At 47.0% G+C, this 23,768-nt stretch overlaps 1 protein-coding gene across 1 annotated transcript; it reads right to left on the bottom strand.

Annotated features, from left to right (window-relative positions):
• Positions 1–9,620: 9,620 nt before the first annotated feature.
• GALR1 (galanin receptor 1) lies at positions 9,621–23,088 on the bottom strand. Its single transcript, XM_077752726.1, has 3 exons — positions 22,423–23,088; positions 17,821–17,886; positions 9,621–9,938 (listed from the first exon to the last, which is right to left on the bottom strand). The coding sequence occupies exons 1-3, from the start codon at positions 23,086–23,088 to the stop codon at positions 9,621–9,623; spliced, it is 1,050 nt and encodes a 349-aa protein (XP_077608852.1).
• Positions 23,089–23,768: the final 680 nt, after the last annotated feature.

Here is a 23,768-nt window from a genome sequence, read left to right as displayed (position 1 = left end):
GAATTTTGAATTATAAATGGGTGTTAAATTGTCTCAAATGCTTTTTCTATGTCAGTTATGATCCTATAATTTTTTTTAAATTAGTCTTCTAATATGGTAGATTATAGTGACTGGTTTTTGCTGGCTAATCCAGCCTTCCATTTCTGGAATAAACCCTACTTGGTCACGGTGTATAATTCCCTTTAAACATTGCTGGATATTTGCCTATATTTTGTTGAGGATTGTGCGTCTATATTAATGAGAGATATTAGTCTGCAGTTTTTTCTATCCCTTTTTTTTTCATTTTGCCTTTTCTCTGTTAATAGATATTAAAAACACAATTGGCCTCATATAAAAGTCTGATTGTTTGTTTCAAAAATCCTTACACTCCAAAATGTTGGAAATCAGTGGCAACTATGAATCAGTGGAAGTATAAATATCCTTCTCAGTTCTGTGGAATCTTAATTCAATTTGTGAAGAATACTCAGGCATTAGAGGGTGATGAAAACACCCATTCAGTTGAAAATACCAGGCCTCAATAAATTTAAAAGGCAAGTCGGCATCCAAAGGGGAAAAAGAGCTAATTATCCAAAAGGGGGAAAATCAGTTTACTTTCCAACTTCTTCCCAGCATTATCAAAATTCTGAGCTGCAAATTAAGTCCAATTAAATAATTTCTTATTTGACTTTTTTCCTAGATGTTAAGACAACAAATGAATCTTCTACAACATGTAATAACTCAGGAATACAGCGCCTTTGAGATCCTTTGCAGAACAAAATACTACTTGACAAGATGAATCCGAATAAAGAGTTCATAAGAGAACTTAAAAGAAAACACTGCTGATAAACAATATATCAACTGAAATACAGAATTCAGATTTTAAAAAATCCTTCTCTATGAGAAAGAAAATTTGATACTATCTGAAGCAAAGTGTATTTATAGTTACAAATTTGGCTCCAAGTCCCGTTAACCTTACATAATCTTTGTTTTTATCTTATGTTGACCAACCATTTAAAATTTCTTTCTATTTCACTTTATTTGGTATGTTTCTAATTAAATTAATTTTAAAGTTAATAAATGTATTTATAAATAATATGCATATTATTATCCAATTTTTCTGAAATTCCTTCTCCCTCCCTCCATCTTTTCTTTTCATCCTTTGCTATTATGTATACCCATTGAAGGGATGTCTTGAATGACATATAGAAGATGTTAATCATGGTTATTTTTTCTTTATAATTTCTTGTAGTAATCTTGGCCTCATTTTTACAAAAACAAGAGACATGTATTCTTTTTAAAAACAGAGAAAAGGGCGTGCCTGGGTAGTTCAGTCGGTTGAGCATCTGGCTCTTGATTTCAGCTCAGGTCATGATCTCATAGTTCAAGAGTTCAGGCCTCACATCAGGCTCCATGCTGGATAGCACAGATCCTGCTTGGGATTCTCAGTCTCTCTCTCTCTCTCTCTGACCCTCCCCCCACTCAAAATGAAAAAATAAACTTAAAAGAGAGAGAGAGAGAAAGGGAAAGAGAAGAAGAGGAAGGAGACCCTGAAGGAAGAGGGAAAGAGGGAAGAAAGCATTTATGCACATAGTTGTCAGTTTTCCAGCACGACTCTTCTGTCGTCTCCACAAGAGCATGAGTTCTCCATCGTCTCCACGACAGCTCTCCCCATAAGAATGAAACTAATATAATTCAACAACTTTGTATCAGGCATTATAGAAATGCCTTGCAAAATAGTGCCATTACTTTGTGAAAATAGCATACTGGTAAGTAAGAATACTTTAAGGAATATATTTTATTTTCAGTTCAAGAAATTGGTTCAAATCACACATTCACCAGACTTCATACAGAACACAGAGTGATTCAGGATGTCTGCATTTGGTCCTACATGGATTAATACAAACTCTTAATTTTTGGTGTTTGGCTTCATGAGTTTACTGGTGTTCGTGCTAAACTCATGCTATTCATGCTAAATTTATAGGTGATAAGACAAATTTCAGAGAAACGCACTTCAGAGAGTAGTTGAAACAGCATCTGGTATGAGAAGATCTATGCTCATCATTATTTACACAGCAGCGTTTAAGCAATCACGTTGGTAAAATTTTAAAAAAAGTTAATAAATACATATTTTCTTCCTTATCCATACTACTACGTTATCAGGAGATAGTTAATTAAAAGCTTGACACACAGAGAAGTTACATTTATCTCTTAGAGATAATAATGCTGTTAAAATCAGCAGCTGCACAAAAAGACATGCATATATTTCATTTAAACATTGAGTTCAAAAATTCACATGTAACAACTGGAATGCTGTATTCACACCTCTCTATATTGGGGGAGGGGACAAAGTTAAAGTACAGGTGCTCTTTTCCACCAAGCTATTTTTGGTTTTGGGGGTCTTTGGGGGTTTTTTTAAGGGAAAAATATGATGATCTCCGAAATCCTTACATGTAAGTCATCAAACTCCATCACACCTTGAAAATATATAACTTTCTGCAGATAGGCTAATCTAATAGTTGAGCAGATATTTCATGAATTGGATCAATGTAAACAATGAAATCTGAATGATTTAGATCTCACATAAGCAACTGCTTTTTCATAGAACCACAGAAGTTTTGGCTTACGGAGGGCCAGCCACCCAGCTTGAACGGTTCTTACCTCTGGCATCATGCCAGGGGCTTTGAAAAATGCCAGGCTCCATCTCCAACCCAACAGTGTAGGGAAGTAGGTCTGAAATGTGGTCCCTGGACTCACAGCAGCAATATCACCAAAGAGCCTGTACGAAATACAAATCTTGGTACTTTACCCCAAATGTACTGAACTGGAAATTCCGGAGGGGAGGCCCAGTTATCTGTGTTAATAAGCTCTTCAGCTAATTCAGATACTTGGTAAATTCTGAGATCCATGGTCCTAGGGTGAGCCCAGAGCATCATGGCCCTAAGGTGAGTTCAGAGCATCATCCGCACCTTCTGCAGAATTCCGTGCTCATTCAAATGTGTTTCCATTTAGACTTGTTCATCCCTTTCACATTCTCTTTCATATGTGAGAATACCAAAGACAGCATTTCCAACAGCAATTTACCCACAGGATTAAACCAAACCTAATGTCCATTACCTTCTCAGTAATGCACAGCTCTCCTGTGCACATATAACTTGACAAATTAAAAGATTTGCCAATGACGTTCACAAAAACTTGGCATTTCTATCCCTCAGTGTCAAATCTTCTGGCTTCATGAAATATATGGCCATAAAGCATAACTCTCAGAAAATCGACATATGGAAAACAATATTTATGTATCCATTTCCAATTTGTAAATATTCCCAAATTATAATCTGATTTAATATTGAGAGGATTATTAAATTTAATTTTTTTTCATGCTACCTAGCTCTATTTTGAAAATATCACAAACTAGGCATCTGCTCACTCACTCAGTAAGTATCTTCCATGTAAAGTTCTTCATGGAACCTTGAGGCTCTGAGAATAAAGAGGACACATGTGCCTAAGGACACTACCCACCTCACTGTGTTGCCTGACCCTGAGCCCCATTATTGCAACACACTTATCTATGCCTACACACCAGCAACAATCTCTTTAATGGGAAATTGACACGAGATTTCTATTGTCATCAATAGTTTCTCTTAGAGTTAGATGAAATGGGTCACAGTTGCATGTTTACACTGATTTTTCTCTTCAACAAGAGTGGAAAGTTTCCACTGAAAATCAGCATGGACCCCCACCCATGCTTCTGCTTTCCCAGACTTCTGTGGTTTCTAAATGGAGACTGTTTAACTAGCGGTACCTACAATAGCGGGTCAAATGGTGAGACGTCCATTCTGAGACTTTCACTTTGGCCATTCTGTGCCCCAAGGTGCTCACCTATGTTTCATCTTTGCTTGTGACAGGTCAGAAAGAGCTGTTTCTAGACCAGGGATCATAGAAAGTCCATTTGCCTGGTCAGAGCTCTTGCAAAGTGGATGCAGGGAGGGGCTGGGTAGGTCGGGAAGACTCATCCTGAACAACCAGACAGAGTGTGTGGAAGACGTGCTGCAGCCACGGCCAAGTGCTCACCTCCTGACCCCCGTCTGCTGTGACAGCTGCTCACAGGACACGGGCTCTTGGGGCTGTGACATCACCAGAGCCAGTACCCAACAGAGGGCACTCAGGACTGACATGCCCACGGGCCTGCTCTACTGCCCTTCGATTCTCTGAAGAAACTGGTCCTCTGTGATCCTTACAAAAGTAATTTTTCTATTAAAGCTTGTGTTTCTGACATTTTACTGTCAACGGGAGAAATACAGATAGAATAGCCAGGGAAAGTTCATGAGTCCAGCCAAACAATGAAGATATGAAAAGTGTAGGACTTAGGTCATTCAGGGATCCCTCAACGATGACAAAATTTAGAGGATCGCAGCACAGAAATACGATTGGCCTTAAGAAGGGAGCAGGGGGTACAGAAAAGGTCACATGCATAAGTAATACGGTGAGTGGAGGCGTGGCCCAAAAAATCCAACACAATGTGCCTCGGATTAGCTGTTTCTAACTGCCAGTTAACCGTGAGGAGGAAATCCAAGGGCAGAGGAAGCAGACGCCCTGTGGCTGAACAGCAGAGGATGAACCTGGCACCTGCCCCCCACCCGGGGTCCCCACTCTCCCGCCTCCACGTACACCCCAAAGATCTAGCCATCCGTGGTCCCCAAGGAGCGGGCTCTACAACCAACACCCAGGTGATGCTCTGCCTTTTCATGAACATTCAAGACACAGCCCGTTACATCCTGAAGGCTCCCGTTTCACCACTGGTACTCCGCTCCATGAGTGGGCGACCACGGATTTTCTCCTAGGGACAGGTCCCGTCACAGCCAGGCTTCTCATGTCACCTGTCACATCAGCAATGGCAGCAGCGTGTGCTCCTTGCCCCACACACATAAACCATTCGGCCCAAAATTGGCCTCCAGGGCCCTTTCTGAGCCTGGAGGCGTGGCCTCACCGCCCCTTCCAGCCCCTGGAGGGTGGCCTCACTGCCCTTCCGGAGGCGTGGCCTCACCGTCCCTTCCAGGTCCTGGAGGCGTGGCCCTACTGCCCTTCAGAAAGCTTGCTCACCACACTGTAAAGTGCTGCCTGTTCCTCACCAGCCCCCGCCCGAGACCATCCCATTTTCACCCACTGGACGGCATATTACCTTGACTGCCGGAAACAAGCTCACCACAGGGGGAAAAGGAGCTTAATACATCCACAGTGGTCTTGAGAACAAACACACAAAAATAGGTTCAGTTTTAACAGTCAGTATTCAATCCTTTGAAGTCAGGCGCTGTATATAGTGAGGGGTGTCCCACAGGAAACCCAGAGTGGACCACGAGGTTCATCCCCGTCTATAGGTGACCTTACTGATCACCACTGCCTGCGAGTAAAGACTCTGAATGGTGGATCCTGGTTCCAATCGATTCCAGCAGCTGGTGATCTTTGTTTTGACCTCCTTAACACTGAAATTCTGCACTCGCACAACATACATACAGGTAATCCAGAGATCTGTTCACCAGCAGAAAGGATGAGGCTTTCCACCCCCAAAGTGACATCAAAACCCTTCACTGTGAAATCAGTTCTCCATGCAGTTGCTCCAAAAGAGGAAAATTAGCCAACGTCAGAACAGACAAAGCGAGTCCCACTGAGGTTACCTCCGCAGTGTACACAGAGCTACGATCTTCCTCCCCACGCCCTAGGATGGACGCTCCTGCTGCAGCTGCGCCCAGGACACAACCCGAGTTCTGGAGGCGCGTGTGCTGAGCGCCAGCCCGGGAGCCAGCCGTGAGTAGCAGCGCTCCCAGCAGAGGCGCAAATGCCCAGCGCCTGCTCATGTTCCTAAAGATGGCGCCCAATCGAGTAGATGTGCCCGCGCCAGGGTCCCAGCAGGGCAGCCGGAGTTACAAAGGTGACTGAGTGAACCTGCAAAGCCAAGGATGGTAAACACACTCGACGCCCTCCCCAGACGAGCCGGCCTTCCGCAGACACAGCCCACACCACTGACTCTGTCGGTCTGCTCGCTTGTTCTTCAGGCCCAACTTTCCCTCTTCTAAAAGAGAAAAATCAAAGAACGTTATAAATTGAAATATAATTGCCATTCTGTCATTTTTTCTAAGACAACAGGTGGCCATCGGCATTTTGGGCCATGTACTCTTTGCAGAGATGGCTTTTTTAAATAAACAAGTCAGTAACACATACTTGACAAATAGTATAATAGGCAGCACTTCCTAACGGCCAAGAAGAATAGGATTGCCTTATGTAGAAAGCCACTTAGAAATTTAAAACCTCGGAGATACCTGCAGTCTGTGTAGATCACAATTTATGAAGTTCGGAAGATAAGTGTCCAGTGGAAGTAGCCACATTGATATAGTGACCCCATTACAGGACTATGTAGTTTATATATATGCATTTAATAAATTCTTTTAGGCAAGAACATGGTGAAGCTGTATATGGTTTTATTTAACGCAATGCTGCTTCAACACGAGCGTTTTGGGACTCGCAAGCATCCGCGGCATCTGTGGAGAGGAAATGGAAGCCTCGCTAAGTTATTCTCTCCTGCTCAGAAAAAGCCTGACCTCGGGTTTCCGCTAATGCGCAGACTATTACTGCACTGTCTCCACACGTCTGAGGTGCTGAGTAAATGCAATCATCCTCAGGGCTGCAAGTTACAGTCGACTCACAAGTGACTCACACAGTTGTTCATGTAGCTCATCACATCTGAGTCAAAGGAAGGATTTCACCAGGGTAGATATTAGAGTGAGAAACTCAGGATGGAAGCACATTTTGAGAAAAGCATTAGAGGGTGTGGATGGAGGAAGAGAAGGAAATGACTGTTTTACTCCTAATGTGTGCATAGAGCAATTTCATTAAAAGCAAAAATATTTACCTAAAATATTCGGCAAATGGCCTCTGTCCCCACATTGCTGAGCACACACATGGTCAGAATGGCAGAGAACATCTAGTTAAGATATCTCGGGGGATGCGGGATGAGAAAGTCATTCCAACCACATCACCATATTTATCAGCAGGAGATTGAAATTGGTCCCCATCTGTATGAAGCAGCCAGCATTTGGGCCATTTAAATATTCCAGAGCCAGTGTCCAAATGTGAAAACCAAAAGCCCAGAAAAGATAACAGCCGCCTTGTGGTACGGAGGCAGCCAAATCTAAAGAGAAAACCATCAATTCTCTTTGAAGCTCACTGAAAAACATGGTTTTCAAGGTGCCCAACTTCAAAGGCAAACACAGGATTTCTCCTTTAGTCTGGCTGCTGCAAGAAAACGTGTGTATTGGGGGAAGCCTTCTTTATTTAAAGAAGGAGCCATAGGTGCTTCTGAAGTGGTGGCATTAATTATATATTAGAAAAACAACCACCAAGGAAGCACACACTTGGTCAATGCAAGACATCGGATGCTTCTCTGGGCACCTGAAGCCTGTTAAGGTCCTTCTGGAACTGCTCACGCAGACATCCTCACAGAGGTTCTGATCTTTGCAGGACCTAAGTCATCATCAGTCTCAAAGTTGGTTACACCAGTGGGCCACCCTTAGATGACGACGGGCAGGAAGAACACCCTCTCTACCTGGTCTGTATGTACGCTCAGCAGATCAGAGGTTTTGCAGTGCTGGCCGCGACTCTGGCGCTAAGCCTCGGGCTTCTGTCATGCCAACCACAAATGGGAAGGTCCAAGGGAATATATGTGGGTATGTAAATACATCCTGTTGAAGCACATCTTCCACATGCTCCTTAGAAAATAGTAGCATTTGGTACTGCATGTCTTCTAATCCTTCCACGTGTAGAGGAATCACAAGAAGAAAACAAAGGAACGGCCAGGGTGCGGGAAGCCTTTGTCAACCGTGCAAGTCCAAAGGTGAGCGGGAAGCACCTCTTTGTACGGTTGTGTGAGTTCAATGGCAACTTCAAGTTCCACAAACACATGAGGTATCATCGTCAGGGTACAATGTTTCTGCTGCGATATTTGAATAAAGTGCAAAGAATCTTCCATGCAAAGGACTTAATGCTCTTCTTTAAAACACTTGCATACACACACATGCAACTTCTTTCCCCAAACACAAAAGCTTGTGATTCCCCATCCTTTCGAAGAATTTTCTCCTATTCTGGCTAGAGACTCAGTTGTAGTGCAGCAAATGTGAATACTGTCTGCTGGAGGGGTAGAGTTAGTGACACTGAATTCATCAGCTAGAAAATTTAACATGCAGAGACTTATATTGAGTTTTTTAATTGAAAATTTGATATTTCATATGGAATCTTGATTTGACATAGGTGCGCATTACACTAAATCCTTTTTTAAAAAGTCTTCTCAATTTTGTATTCTCCCAAAATATAACAAAGTCTTAGAGTCTGAAAACTACCGTTCTAAGGTAGGATAATTCAATCTTTCATCCTGTTTTTTTTCCCATTCTACCCATGAATAAATATGAAATTGTCATGAAAAGTGCATTTGAAATTCAGCTTGTGATGGTTTTAATCTCGAATGTATCCAGAGGAAGTGATATTGGGGGTAAATGTGAATTTAACATTAGTACAAATTTAATGAAAAAAGCATTTGTTTGTATAACATATAACCCTGGGTACACCTACCAGAAGATTCCTTTTCTAACGTTATCTGAATCACATGTTGAGTATGCTTTCTGCATGTGCCATGGCCACTACCATGTGGCTTACTGAATTCTGACTTATCCCTGGCCCCATATAAACTGTTATCCACACATCATCCTCACTGACATTTTTTTTTTTTACTCTCTTTGGGCTCAGTTCCATTCGAGGCATGCGAAACACCCTGGCGATGTATTTGTAAAACTTTAATGACCACTTTCCTTCTTGAATCTCACTTGAAGCTTCTACTATTAGAATAGTTGCACTTGGCGTTTTTCCTGATTTTTTTTTTTTTTTTTTTTTAGTTAACTCTACAAAGCCTATGTCTCAGAACAGTTTCAAGCAACCACGCCAACATCTGCCGCTCTGAGTCGCCACTGCGCTGGACCCCAGAGATGAAGTTAATGGACCCTCATGACCACAGACAGGTGCAGCTCATCTCCAGAAACTCTGTTCTCTATTCACAGTTGGGGGCAAATGAGGCCGGTGCAAACCAACTTGGCAAAAGTCTCATGTCCATTACATGGATGTGTCTCTGCACAAATGGCCACAAAAAATGAAATTCAGGTAAAACTTTCATCTTGTGTCCATGATCATATTTTAAAACACATACCTCACAATATTACCTCTTTTGTTAAAATTGAAGAATTAACATATACATGTGTTTTTTCCCTAAATAAATTGGCTTCAAAATGTAGATCACCAGTATTCCTGACCATTTTTCTAGGTCTTATCCTTGTTCTATGAAAAATTGAACATAAGGATGGAATTCTATTAACCTTTCATTTCTGTAAAGGTATAAAACTACATAGCATTTTCTTTTGGTTTTTTGAAATAAAATTCAGAAATAATCTTTACTAGACCTAGAGATTTCCTAAAGGGACCAAAGTACTTTTTCAAAACAAGTGGAATTAACATGATGTGAGTTGTCATTAGCATAAGAAGTTGTAGGCTTGCTAACCCATCGTGGTACCGTGTTCTGTGGGAGATTCCACATGCCTGTTCTGGCGCTCTCACACGTGAGTGCAATTGGTGGACGGCGGGGTGTCTATTCGACTTTTATTTTCTTTCATATCATTAAGAGGTGACTCATTGCGCACGTGGCACTTGAACACTTGTTTATAGGCCTTCCTAAAATTTTCAGAGAGAAAAGCATATATGATAGGGTTCACCGAGGAATTACTATAGGCCAGACAGTGGGCGGCGATCCTGAAGAGAAAGGAGGCAGGGGTCAGCGGGAAGACCCCAAACTCGGCCCAGAGATTGATGACGTGGTGTGGCAACCAGGAGATCCCAAAGACCACAACCACCACCAGAACTGTCTGTGCAGTCTAGAAGAAGAAAAGACAAGCAATGCATCAATCACAACAGGCAAAGAATGTTCCAGAGTTTTAAAACATGCTCTAAGAAAATTTTGTTATCACCATGGAATCAAATGGATGCTAAATCTGCCATTACTTCATATAACGGTTTTGTTCAAAACTTGTCCAGGGCCTTCCGGGAAGAACTTTACCACATACGTGAAAGGCATGTGGATTGAGGGCTGTGTGTTTCGGATCGTGGAAATATAAATGTGCAGAGATTAAACACTGTCACCTTAAAACCTACCAGGTTTTAAGGCTCTGAAGCCAACAGCACACGCAAAGACGGGTTCACCAGCGGGTAGCTCGGATGAGCCCTTGACCCCTCTCTGAATGACTGCCGCGACGGACGGTGTATTTCTTTATTTCTCCTCGTTCAACTTTGGTGAGTTGAAGACCCCAACACACTGGTGCATTCCGGAAAGCCATCTCTGTTTCTATCTGTGGGTTGATAAGCCCCACTTTTAGCTTGCATCTACCTTCACCCTTCCCGTGCTGCCCCTAAATCTGAAAACAGCTGGGGGTACAGGCAGGCCCCACGTGCTTCCTTGGAGGTCTGTGCCAAGCAGCTGATGGAAGAAAGCCAGGCCCGATTAAGGGCCTCAACGCAGGAGGGAAGGAGGAAGGCGTTACTCCTCAATGCAAGACGAGCCTTCCCTCCTGCTTCCCATCTGTACCCGCTTCATGTGCCAGCCCGTTACCGTCTCCGTGGGCACACACCTGAAGGGCTGGGGTCGAGCCCAGGAACCACTTTTCCTGTGTTTCAAGGCAGCTGGTTTGGTACGTGTTTGAAAGGCAACAACTAGATAGTTAACACTGTGATTAGCTGGAAACTCTATCTCTACGGCTTCAAACAGACGATGCTGATCTCAATATTTTTTAAACTAAAATACAACACGATCGGCTGGCCCCTTCCTTAAAAGGCAGCCCCTCCTGGAAGAAATGGTTGCCCAGGAACGGAGCATGGCCCTGATCGCCCCATGGCCACAGCAGCCCTGGGGCAGTGGTGCGTGGCTGGGAGTGTCTCTGCCTGACCCTCAGCCGTGGGTGTGGACAGAGCCTGTCAGGATCACGGCTCCTAGGCAAGGGGGCTGAGGTGCAGAAAGGTCAAAACAGATGCCTGGCGTTCCAGAGCCGATGCCAAGTTAGAGCCCAAAGCCGGGCCAGGTGACCCCAAGGACGTGCTCTGAATGCTCAGACACAGGGAAAGAACAGCTTACGAAGTCTGTCCAGTCAGTAACCACCTACCCCATCTCCCAGGGCCGCCTGTACACCACTTGGGTGGGCGATCAAGGCCCCACAAGACAATGGTCACTCAGCCCTCTAAACAAACGCGAGGACATCTCCCCAGCCTGGCAGCCCCAGCTCCAAGGTCAAGGCGCCAACAGCCCACCCCGCGCAGAGCCACGGAATCTGGAGGACATGAGAGATGCAGACCAGGAGCCCCTTGCCTGAAGGTTAGGAATCTTCTTCCTCAGACGGAGCCCAGGCTGCTTGAATTTGTGGAGAGGAAACATGGAAGTCTGCAGCCCCAGCCACCCCCACCCACCCAAGTAAGGACGCACCTTCCCCGACCTCCCCGCCAGGGCGCCAAGATTCCCTGACAGCACCGTCTGTCTTCCCTTCTGCACAGAGCTAGTCCCGACAGAACAGACGGATAAGGGGAAGGGGGGCTGGGAAGACGGAGGCAGAAGGAAGAAACGACAGAACACAGGGCGCTCATCCTCACGCCCTCACGCAGGGCCAGGGCAGGACCCAGGAGGCAGTTCTGACGCGAGGGCGTCACTGTCACACCACAAGTGACCCTGCCACCTCACGCCCTGTGCCCTCCTCTCCGCACTGCCCTGCGGGCTGCTCCCGCACCAGGACATGCCATCCACCCGCGCCGAGACGCGGCCCCCACCCGCACCGTGAATTAAATCCCAGGCCAGCCAGATGGCAGCAGCAAGCCACCCACTCGGTGGGCAGCAAGCGCACATGCAGACACAAGCATCGCAGAAATGGGTCAGAAACCAAGCATTCTACAACCGGGTGGACGTAGAGCTGCCAGAGGAGGGTGGGCTCTCAGGGTGAGGCCAGGGCACCCACAGCGCCGGGAGGGGCAGGAGATGGGGCTCAGCTCACCATCACGGGGCTCCGTGGACCACGCAAGCACCTGGGACTGCCAGCCGCCATGACCGGCCGTGCAGCCTACGGAAACCGACGTAACCTCCCTGGGCCTCGACACTGTGTCCCAGTGACATGGCTCTGGCTGTACCTGGTCCATCCAGACACAAAACAGCGCAGGTAGAATCTGACAACAGGTGTTGTACAGGGAGGCAGGGCTACATATTAAAGCTGTTTACTGCTGGGCCCACAGAGCACACGAGAGATTTGCTCACTTGTATTAACAGATCATCTGCTATCAATCCTCTTATCCATTAGCGCTGAGAGATTCCATCCCCCGATGATTTAATCAAAAACAATCTAGGCATAATTATACCTACAAATAGAACAGAACACATCGTCTTTTCTTTCTAAGACAATAAGAACCTCTCTCTACTTCCCCAAATGAATAATACCCTCTGGATATCCCATTTCATGGCGGTTCAGGAAGTTTCTACTAAGTGCCAAGCTGAGGATGGAACTCGAGCCCAGCAGCACTGATAAGATCCGTGATGTGTCAACGTCCATAGAGCACAGGTAATACACATGACTCTGGCATATTTTCTGTTTGTTCCTATCTGTGTTTGCAGTTCATTCAAAATGTACCTTTTCATTTTTAGTAATTCCATGGTCTCCTCAGAACCACCAACAAGGCTCTCTTGTTGGTCAAGCCATAGCTTTGAATATGAGAGGCTGACAGCTCACAGTAGTTATTGGGGGGACAATACTTACTGGGCACTTACATAAGTGCGATCGTTTATCTAAGGCTGTTCCCAAAAGAATTAAATAGAATGTCTGCCCGCACAGACAGAGGCTGCCGGTCTTCAGGGATTTTCTATTGTCTCCCAGCTCATCAAGCACCTCAGCCCATCAGAGCCGATGCTCTCTTAGCTGGAGGTGGGTCTGGCCCTGCACGCCGGCTGCCTCCAAATCGGCCTCGGCGATGTGCGGGTGAATGCGTCCAGGTGCGTAGCTGGAGACAGGTGTCTGTCTTCTGTCTCCCTGCGGGTCCCAGGCCCAGCTGAGGAGACCGGCAGCCACAGGGAAGGAGTCCACGTGGGAAGGACAGTGTCCTTCTCGATTGACCACGGCTTCCGACCCCTGGCTGCAGAGACCAGCAGCAAGAAGACCGACTGCAACTTAAAGAGCTGGTCAGGATAGCACATCTGACAAATCCCAAACCTGAGACATAAGTGTCTCCGTGCGCCGATCGCTACCCAGGACTCTGCTTACTAAACTCCAAACATGTAGGCGTCACCCCCACATCTCAGTGCAGTGCGTGAGGGCTATTAGGTACTTACCCAGGAATCTGCCTTTCTAAAATGTTCAGCGGCGTTTGAAAAACCACCGGTGAATTCCATAAAAGCCACAACAAAAGCAAATCATCTTCCCGTCTCAAATTAAAGGTAAAGCTGCTTCCTCGACATTGACAGCCCCTGAGGCTGAGCCATCCCTTTCCCTCAGGAGGCCTGGGAAAGGCTCCTTGCTCTCCTTCCATTTGAAATGTCAGAATGTAATGAGAGCATTCCCCTCCGTGCAGAATGAGGCTGATTGCTCTTCATTTCTTACATGACTTTTCTTTTCATTTCTTAGAATATCACTCGCCTTAATCCAAGATGGAGTTAAACCCCGTGTATCTACGCCTTCCCTCATTTGTCTGTGTCGTGTCTAGAATCCCAACTGTATCTTTTGATACTGAAAAAGTCATCCTTTAAAGTTATATACAAAATCTCTATCTGTCTGATTATCCTTGAAACTGGGCCCTTTATCATTGTGCTTGCTTTTTGCTCCTTCTACTGAAAGTATCTAAAAAATAATCTCTCTTCCTCCTGTGAGATGCTCTTTCAAAGTCATCTGAACCTTCAAAGAACCTTACTCACAATACGTCTAATGGACTGCGGCTGGGAAGAACAAGGTGACCGGCAGAAGAGAATGATGCAAATATTCCCTAAATGGTATAAATGGCAGCCACCGAGCTGTCTGGCTTACTTCAGGTGCTGAGGACACCCAGGTTGTCAGGGTGTCAACACAGCCTCTAATCCAGTTTCTCCTTAGAGGTACCCATCCCCTACGACGTCCATCCCATTCGGAAGTCTTCCAGAGATGACCTGGGAGCCTCTTCAGCCTTGCACCAGAAAACACGTCTTGGCGTGTGCCAGGGCTTGGGCAGAGCATTCAGTCAACCGCAGGGCTCTATACTATTCCAGCCATTGTGAAGGGTGAGTGTTGAGCACGTTTGTCACGAAAGGCCTAGCCCTCTGCCCCACCCCCGTCGTGCGCCTGAAGGCCGAACCCGCAGGTGGGTGCAGACGGCGGGGCGGAAGGGAGCTCTCCCCACCCCGGGGGCGAGGCTTGGAAACGAGCTGAGCCGAGTGAACGATGAGAATCCGTGCTGAGTGGATCCCTGCCCACGTGGCCTGAGCACGCACCTGCAGCAGCACCTCCCCGCGCCGCGCCCTGCGGGAGGGAGTGTCCGCCAGGAGCCCACCCATCCCTGCCTCCGGGAAGGAGCGCCCGCCCCGGCTTCTCGCCAGGCCTGCCTCCCCTGGTCCTCCACCTCTGCGCCCTTTGCCCTCTTCTTGGCCCCTCCCAGCCCCACTCCACCTCTTGCGCAGACAGGGGCACGCACACCTGCCCAGCACTACACCTCGTTTGTTCTGTGCAAACAAGGAGGCAATTAAAGGTATCAGAAGAGACCTGACATCTGTTCAGGGGCTGCTGAGGGTCAGAGGCTCCGGGAATGGAAGAGAAACCTTCCTCCCACCTCTGAATGCTACACCTTCTCCTATGGTAAGAATTACACTTACACACGCATATATGATGGGCACATGTTTAAACAGGTACACATGTATATTTTATATTGTGCACATTCATAATATACACATGTGCTTATACACACTCATATACATATATGCACTCTTCTTNCAGAGACAAACGAAAGCCTATGTAACAGCTGGTTGAGGTGTAAGGATGCATCACTGACCGGAAGAGGTGAGGCAACCTTGTTATATGTGCTTCACCTTCTACCCTTAGGGGGATGTTCTGAAAACCACATCATTGTACNTTATGTATGCATATATAATATATACACATATACACATTCACATACATAATCTATAAGAGGCGTAATATATATGTGCACATATACAATATATTCATGCATGTATACACACATATTTACATGTACATTTGTACATTTTATGCACACACACAATACACACATCTACACTCCCATATATAATCTGTTACACACATAATATATACATGCACATATATAATATATACATGTACACATTTACATTCACACACATGTATTTTATATACACACGTATACATGCACATAATCTATAACATGCATGTATACATGCAGATGTAGGTGCACATACACACATATACACAAATGCATGCACATATAATATATAACACACATAATATGCATGCACATATATGTGTACAGATGTATGCATATACATGCACACAAACATAGACATGCATATATAATCAACAACACACATATGTGCACATATACACACATGTACACACATAAATCTACAACACACATACACGCACATGTGTGCATATACACACACAAACGTATGCACATATGATCTAGAACACAATATGTGCATATATGTGTGCATACACGTATACATACACGCACACCCATACACACGTATGTAAAACTAAACACAACAACTGTTAAACTAATCACTAATCAGCAGATATCTTGGCTGTAAAGCAGAAGCTTTTCTAATTATTTCTAACAAGACCTATTTCCATTCTTTCCATCATTCTTCATGAGACTGCAACAATTTCTCTGCAACACTTTGCAAATACAGACAAGGACAGTGGCCAAACCTGCAAATACGTGCAGCCAATGTTAACGAATTGTCTGACTTCCTTCCTTCGGAAGCGTGAATCTCTTATCCCAGAAAGGAGCATGTGCATGGCCCAGGGGCTTCCCCTCTGTGGAGGTGCCCAGGTCACCTCCTCTCAAAGACACTCGCCCTCCTCCCGCCTCACTCCGCACAGGTAAGGGTGCCTGTCTCTCCCCCTGCGGAGTTGGCAGACACAGTGCCCCCCCAGCCCTGCGGGCTGGCTCGGTCCCTGGAGGGTGGGTGCTCAGTGAGGAACTACCCCAGGGGAAATTATTAAACAGTCCTGAATTGTCTGCAGTGGATAATCTTGGAGACGACTGGCTCAGAGGACAAACTAGGAGGCAAACTAAAAAAATGGAAATAGTCCAGCAAAACATCACTGAGAACAGAGAAAGGAAAAGGCCAGCTTTAGGGTTTCCTGCATTCATACAACTGAGCGCTGGCGGCTGTTGAAAGGGGCCCAGAGACAAACGAAAGCCTATGTAACAGCTGGTTGAGGTGTAAGGAGGCATCACTGACCGGAAGAGGTGAGGCAACCTTGTTATGTGTGCTTCACCTTCTACCCTTAGGGGGATGTTCTGAAAATCACATCATTGTACTTGGAATCCAGGCCAAACCTCGTGCTTTCGAACCAGCTCCTACCCCTTCCCATCATCGAGTCTGAGAGCAGATGTGTTTTGAGTCATATTATAAACCAGGAAATAGCAGAGCTGTGCTTTGTTTAAGTAGTTTTTTTATGAATATAATTAAACTCTAATTTATGCCAGTTATGTATTATTGGTCATAATAAATACTTATAAGGGCAAGCAAGGTACTTTCAGATGGTATGACTACTATTTGCAGGTGAAAATGTCCGCCTATAAACCCCTCCCTAAACATCTTGTCCAATATTCTTATTCTACTTTCGAAAGTCAAAGACACTGTGAAAGAGTCAGACTAATCCTGATTTGTGACTTAGTTTTTTCTCAAAATGTGAACTGTAACAAATACCAGGATGTTAAATGCTTTAATATTACTCAGGAGACACTTATTTAAATCAGGATTCATAGACAAGAAGATAATTAAAAGTGGGTAAAATTCCCCTTGGGGACCCTCCCATATTTAATTCTCCCGCCGGGAGACCAGCATCAGTCAGGACAAATCCACGAGGAAGAGATGACAATGCATCTGATCTTGGGGCTTAGGGGACATATTACAATAATATTCCCTGAGGGGCGCCTGGGTGGCTCAGTTAGTGAAGCCTCCAACTTTGGCTCTGGTCATGATCTCGCAGTTCGTGACTTCAAGCCCCACATCGGGCTCTGTGCTGACAGCTGGCAGCCTAGAACCTGCTTCAGATTCTGTGTCTCCCTCTCTCTCTGTCCCTCCCCCCCTCTCAGAAACAAATAAACATTAAAGATGTTTCAAATAATAATAATAATATTCTCTGAAAAGACAGTTAAGCCAAAGAAGCCTTCTGGTTATCACATCAACAATGGTAAACACACAATAAAATGATTTTGTGCAAATTATGGACGTCGGCAACTCTAGCTTCTGTCCCGATCAGCCTAGACCACACCTCCTAAGGAAGCTCAGAATCCAAAAAATACCCATTTCCTCACCTCCCCAAACCTCCATCTAAGTTTTAATGCAGCATCTGATCACCTGTGATGCTGTCGGGGGCCAATGTTCCATTCCTACTCCGCATCTAACGGGAAGAGGTTCATTTCAAATGTCTGCACCAAGGAGCCTAAGTTTCACAGGCAATGCGTGCATAGTAGGAAAATCAGGAATAAAAATGAACTAAGCTCTAAAGTGTGACATATAGAATATATATTTATGAATATTACCTTTTTCTTCGATGCCTCTGACTTCTTTGACATGTTCTTCAACTTTTTATGCAAATGATTAAGGACCTGGAAAACACAGACTAATTAAACCGTTTGCCTCATGGCCACAGTTCATTGTGTGATTTGCACTGACAATTCTTGACATTCTGACACGGTAATCACATCACAAAATCATTCAAATTGAAATACACTTAAGGTGGCAACGTGACACCGAACGTGAACCGCTCAGCACATCTGTTTTTCTAACATTGCGGAGCACCCCAGTGCAGTTTGTGCTTAAAGCATCTGTTTGCAGAGAGCTCTGTGGTGTGTGGCTCTGGGGTTTTGTCCAGAAAAGGCATATGTGCAGGGGCGCCTGGGTGGCTTAGTCGGTTAAGCGTCCGACTTTCGCTTAGGTCATGATCTCGCGGTTCGTGGGTTCGAGCCCCGCGTTGGGCTCTGTGCTGACTGCCAGCTCAGAGCCTGGAGCCTGTTTCAGTCTGTGACTCCCTCTCTCTCTGGCCCTCCCTGCTCACGCTGTCTCTCTCTCTCTCTCTCTGCTAGAAATAAATAAAAGATTAAAAAATTTTTTACAGAAAAGGCATATGTGCATATATGTATCCTTATTGGTCTGCCTTTCACCTCTGATTTCCGGAGACTCCACATGGGAACAATCACTAGGTTCCTACTATGTGTTGGACACAATGTTAAATCTTAGAGAAGTGGGAAAACGAGAAGTTTCCCTCCAGGGCACCATCCAATGGGGAAAGCAGGCAAGTGAGCAAATCCAGGTGATGTAAGCAGATAATTCTTCCGTGCAGGCAATGTTTGCCTCAACTCATGATTCCTGTTGTGGGCTCCTTAAAGCAAATCACCACCGATACAATCTCCTTAAATTCTTTATTCTAATTCTACCCGCCGTGCCATGCTTTTAGAAAATTCACATGTGGGGAAATCAGTTTCCCAGGGGATTTACAGACTATTTAGCAAGTTTTTACGATTAACATCCCTGTCAGAGGATCTGCTGAGAGACACTGGCTTCGTTCATTAGAGAAACTGTTTTGTCTTCTCTTGCCAGTATAATACTCAGGAGACATGACGTGAACCATTTGGCTTATATGTAGGAATTTACAATGTAAGCTTGGTTTCACACAACAGAGCTGAACCTGCAGATTCGTACTGGAGTTCATTTTTATGTCCCATCTGAGTAACATCTAAGGAAAAATTAGCCTCTGGATGACTCAGGGCTTGGACTTCTCTGTCGTTTCCCAGACGAGTCTCTGAGAGAACTAAAAACCCCGTTCTAGACATTTTCTTGCTTCCCTCTAGCACCTCGGCATGGAGATAATATAATCCATTTGGAATATTATACAAGCCCGTTGCATTCTGGGATGATCAGTTCTACCCTAGGTAAGAAACTATAGGATTTCTTTACCAACTCCATGAGCCCCAAGCAAGTTAAGCAGACATCACTGGGGTTTCAATTCTGCCCCCAAATTCTCAGCCCGACTAAACAACTTCTCTTTCTACAGGGGTTTAGCATCGTCTCCAAGAAGACAAGTATTTTACTTATTATAGTCACATGTAGGGTGATCCTACATGGTTCCGATACGTTGACAATGGATTAGTTAACTGTCCTGCCAACAGAACTCGGGGCCCTGGAAACTGAATGTAAGAGAAAAACAGAAGATTTGCGAGATCTTGTCTGGAAAGGATGGGCCTCGTGAGATTCCTTGATGGCAGCTTTCGCAGCAAGAGACCACAGGAGGACACTGCTCACTGAGAACAAGTGACAAGAAGAGAGAACAGGGGACGGGCAGCAAAACAAAATCCTCCTGGAGAGGAGGCCAAACAGAAAGGTCGAGTGTCATCTGCTTCGTTATGCTGCCCAAGGGTCTATTCACTCCTTTAATAAACACAGTTGGATCACAGCTCAGTGACTTGAATTCAAGACACCCATGGGATGCTGAGTGGTCAATGGAGAAAGTTCTCAAGTATAATTTTCTTCAATACCAGTATTTCCTTTCAACAGCCCACACTATGAGCACATATTGATCTATTATAATGCACACATTGATATATATTTGATGAGGTCTTGCCATCAAAGGCATCATGATGGGTCATAATTGCATGTCTTTAATAGATGACGGTGGCATGGGGGCATCATCTCATTGTTGTATACTCTTAGGAGTGTGTGTAGGAAGGCACAAGTTCAAACCCGAGCCAAGGTCATCCTGGCAGCATATGTCTCTGGGGACGTGGGAGATCTTGGCAGGTGGGTACGTGAAGAGTTTACCCTCATGTCAGATGGCGGAGGGCCCCAGACAAGAATTCCCTCTACGGGAAGAGAGGTAGGGCGCACCCCTGTACCAGAGGGGATACTGCAGACAGACCCCAGCCCCCCAGCTCGAGCATTCTCTGTGTTTCTCAGGGACTATCAGGCACCAACCATTCTACCAAAGTCATAAGGTTTGGAGAGTAGAAGGCAACACTGGAATGCAATCCCCTTGTTTAGTTAATAAATACATAAATAAGTAGAGAAAAAATGTAATTCTCATCCATTAGTGACTTTTCATGGTGGCCATCGGTCCTGGGCCTTGGAGAAACAGCCAGTCTTGAACCTGACATTCAAGCAGAAGACCCACTAGCTGGACAGCATTCTTTAATGATGGGGCCGAACAAAAGCAGCTAGAAAGAAACAACCAAGGTCTTAATCAAACCCTGGAGTGAATCTGCAAATATTAGCCTGAATTCAAAAGCAATTTCCAGTTATGCTTCAAAGCAAACTATTTCCATATAAAAAAGGATCCTAATGAGTATATATTTGTTGACATTTTAAAAACACTTTTGAAGCTTTGCTCTATGTGTGCTTTCATAAACTCTCAAACGACAGAAATGTAGCCTACGTTTTCCTAAGAGTCTGCCTTGTCATTTCCATTGAGAAGACCTGTGGACTTTGGGGAATGAAGGAGGAGTATGCTTCTGCCTACCTAGGTGATTATGAGTCAATCACCGAATATTCTAGCCCCGAGCTTCCGGCTCCCAAGGCCCTCCCTCAGGGACCAGCATCTCCGCATGAAAACCCTTCCTGAACCGTTTACCAACCTCATAATCTGGCTCAGTTCCTTACTCCTCCAAACCCCCTTCTCAGATCGCTCCCACCCCCATGGTCGTGCAGAATGAGCAAGCAGGTGCACACCGCGGACCACTGCCCGGTACAACCAGCTGCTTTTTTGTTTTGTTTTGTTGGACTTTTGGTTGTTTTTTGGGGTTTAGTATTTTTGTGGGTTTTTTTATGGGGGTTTTTTGTTTTGGGGTTTTTTTGGGGGGGGGCTTTAGTTTTTGTTTTTGTTATTGCATTTACCAAAGAGCTAAGCTACAGCTATCTTCCAAACGCTCTATCTTGCCCTATCTCCTCAATATATCTTTATATGTAACCCTTTGAGGCAGGCCATTCTTTCAGATAATACTCCAAACTACTACCATTCAAATAGACATAACTCTACATAGATGATATGGGGGAGGGGAGAGGGGGGCAAAAACCAGGGGGCTTGTAGTAAACATTTTTGCTGGAAGAGAAGAAATTGTAGTTCTTGGTCATCTGGTTACTCCTGGCCCTTTAGTCACAGCCGTGTCACAAACTAAACGAGAGACAGAGGAAGATGGAAATAAAATGGCAGGAATTTCAAAATTTGGCTACAAAGCTGTTTTCCTAATGGTAGTAATACAGCACAGGACATCAGGGAACTGCCCTTTTTACCCCCACGAATGACTCTCACGTGATTAAACAGATATTCTTACTCAAACACAAGCATGCGTATCAAAAAAGCTGAAGACTTTTGATCAGTAGGAAACCTTCAGGTCCCTGTGTCATGTCAGTGGAAGGGAATGTGGGTTTGCTGAGCTCTCAGGAGCTGAGGGAGGGGGCAGCTGGGCCACATGTGTCACTAATGCACCTCTTGAGGAGAGTTAGGGGTTCAGGCTTGAATCACCTAATATTGTCTACACAACCCTTCTCAACAGAACTCAAACCCACCCAATCTTGACCCTGGTCAAGATTTTGTGAAGAAATATTCTTTCAGCACCTCGGTTATAAAGCTTAAACTTCGGGTGAAATAAAATTCAAAACGCTGTCCCCAGGAGCAGGGCTTCACAGAGCGGGAAGGGGACCTCACCCACCACCCCAGGGGCCCCAGCACAGCGCTGGGAGGGACAAGGGGGCCTGCGGAGCCCGCGCGGAGTGAGTGCTGGGAGTCGCAGTGAGGTGCTGACTTCATCCCCGGGGCTGGGTCTGAGGGGCTAAAACCGGCTCCATTCCTCTTCCGAGGCGGGGCGCTGAGCACCTGGCTTCCCCGCGCTGCGGGGACAAATTCGGGGTCAGGGGCTGCGGTGGCAGGAGACCCCGGGGAGGCGGGACCTCTGGGAAGTGACCTGCACACTTTCTCCTGCGTCTCCCAGACTCCAAATAACTTTCTCACGCACCAGCAGACCCGAGGGCAAAGTGCACCGGGTCACCCAGGCCCAGGAGACCGGATCGCGTGAGGGCCACGGGGTTCCGAGAGGGGCGCGGGGGCCCGGGAGCTACCCGAGGCCGGGGCCCACCGCCCGCCCGCGCCGGCCCACCTTGGCGTAGCAGAAGCAAATGAGCAGAAGCGGCAGCAGGTAGCCGAAGACGAAGGTGCACAGCACGTAGGCCTTCTTGTGGCGCTGGTCGCGCCACTGCTCCCAGCAGAAGGTCTGGTTGCTGACCCCCCAGCGGAAGAGGCGCTGGTGGTAGGCCACGGGCGAGGCCATGGCGATGGACAGCGCCCAGATGAGGCCCACGCCCAGCAGCGCGTTGCGGGACGCCCGCAGGGAGGGGGCGCGCCGCGAGTGCACCACAGCCACGTAGCGGTCCACGGACATCGCGGCCAGGGTGAAGATGCTGACCAGCATGGAGATGGTGAAGAAGTAGTGGATGAACTTGCAGATGAAGGCGCCCAGCACCCACGTGGGCAGCGCGTACACCGTGGCCTGGAAGGGGATGCAGAAGAGCAGGTAGGCCAGGTCGGCGATGCTCAGGTTGAGGATGAACAGGTTGGTGGTGCTGCGCGGCTTGCCCGGCTTGCTGCGCGCCAGCACGGTGATCACCAGGCTGTTGCCCAGCACTCCGAGCGCGAAGATGAGGCCGAACAGCACCAGTGTGATGAAGTTCTCGACGCCGATGCCGAACAGCGGCCTGGGCTCCGGGGCCGGGGGCTCGGGGCCGCTCGCGTTCCCGTCGCTGAGGTTCCCGGCTGCCAGCTCCATGGCCCGCAAGGCGCCCGGGCGCGCCGGCGAGGGCGCCTGCTGGGGAAGAAGGCCCCGAGGACGCCGGGGGTCCCGGCCCCGAGCACGCAGGGCGCGCGGGTTCCCAAGCCCGAGGCCCCGCGAGGCGCACGCACCCGGAGGCTGAGCCTTACTGGTACCGTCTTTGCGCAGGGAGCCCCGATCGGGACCCTCCCGGCGGGGGCAGCGGTCCCGAGAGCGCGGGGGTCCCTCTGCCGGGGCGCGGCCGCCGAGACGCGGAGCAGGGACGCCCGTGCAGCCGCAGACGTGGACAGACCCCTCTTGCTCCTTACCGGCCCCCGGTTCCCGGCCGTCTGCCTCGTTCCGGGAGTGGCTTCGGGCTGCACCTGTTGCTCGCAGCCGCTCCCCTCCCGCGTCGCTCCCGGCGCACAGCCGCGCACCGCCGCGCACGGCGCTGTTGGCGGAGAGGAGTGCTCGCGCCTCCACGCCGGCAGCACCGCGTCTCCCCTCCCGGTTTTTTCGGGGATTCCAAGTGATCGGCAGGGCGAGCGCTTTCCCGAGGGTTCGCAGAGGGCGGGTGCTCCGGGGCCTCCCTTTTGCAACTGAGACGGAGAAAACACAGTCCCCAGAAATCCGCGTCCCTGGGGGCCTCTCCTGGCCCCCCGGAAGTCAGAGCGCGCGCAGACACTGGACGTCCTGGC

The sequence above is a fragment of the Crocuta crocuta genome, unplaced genomic scaffold (genome assembly GCF_008692635.1).
Source record: "Crocuta crocuta isolate KB4526 unplaced genomic scaffold, BGI_CrCroc_1.0 scaffold101, whole genome shotgun sequence".
In the NCBI taxonomy this organism is placed as follows: domain Eukaryota; kingdom Metazoa; phylum Chordata; class Mammalia; order Carnivora; family Hyaenidae; genus Crocuta; species Crocuta crocuta.
Note: the sequence above shows the minus strand (reverse complement) of the source record. Positions and strands in the feature narration are given on the sequence as shown.

Coding starts and splice junctions, on each gene's coding strand:
- GALR1 (XM_077752726.1), bottom strand. CDS start 23,088: ATGGAGCTGGCAGCCGGGAACCTCAGCGACGGGAACGCGAGCGGCCCC. Junction 17,887..22,422: donor TTTGCTTCTGCTACGCCAAG/GTGGGCCGGCGC, acceptor TGTGTTTTCCAG/GTCCTTAATCATTTGCATAA. Junction 9,939..17,820: donor CAGAGGCATCGAAGAAAAAG/GTAATATTCATA, acceptor TTCTTCTTCTAG/ACTGCACAGACAGTTCTGGT.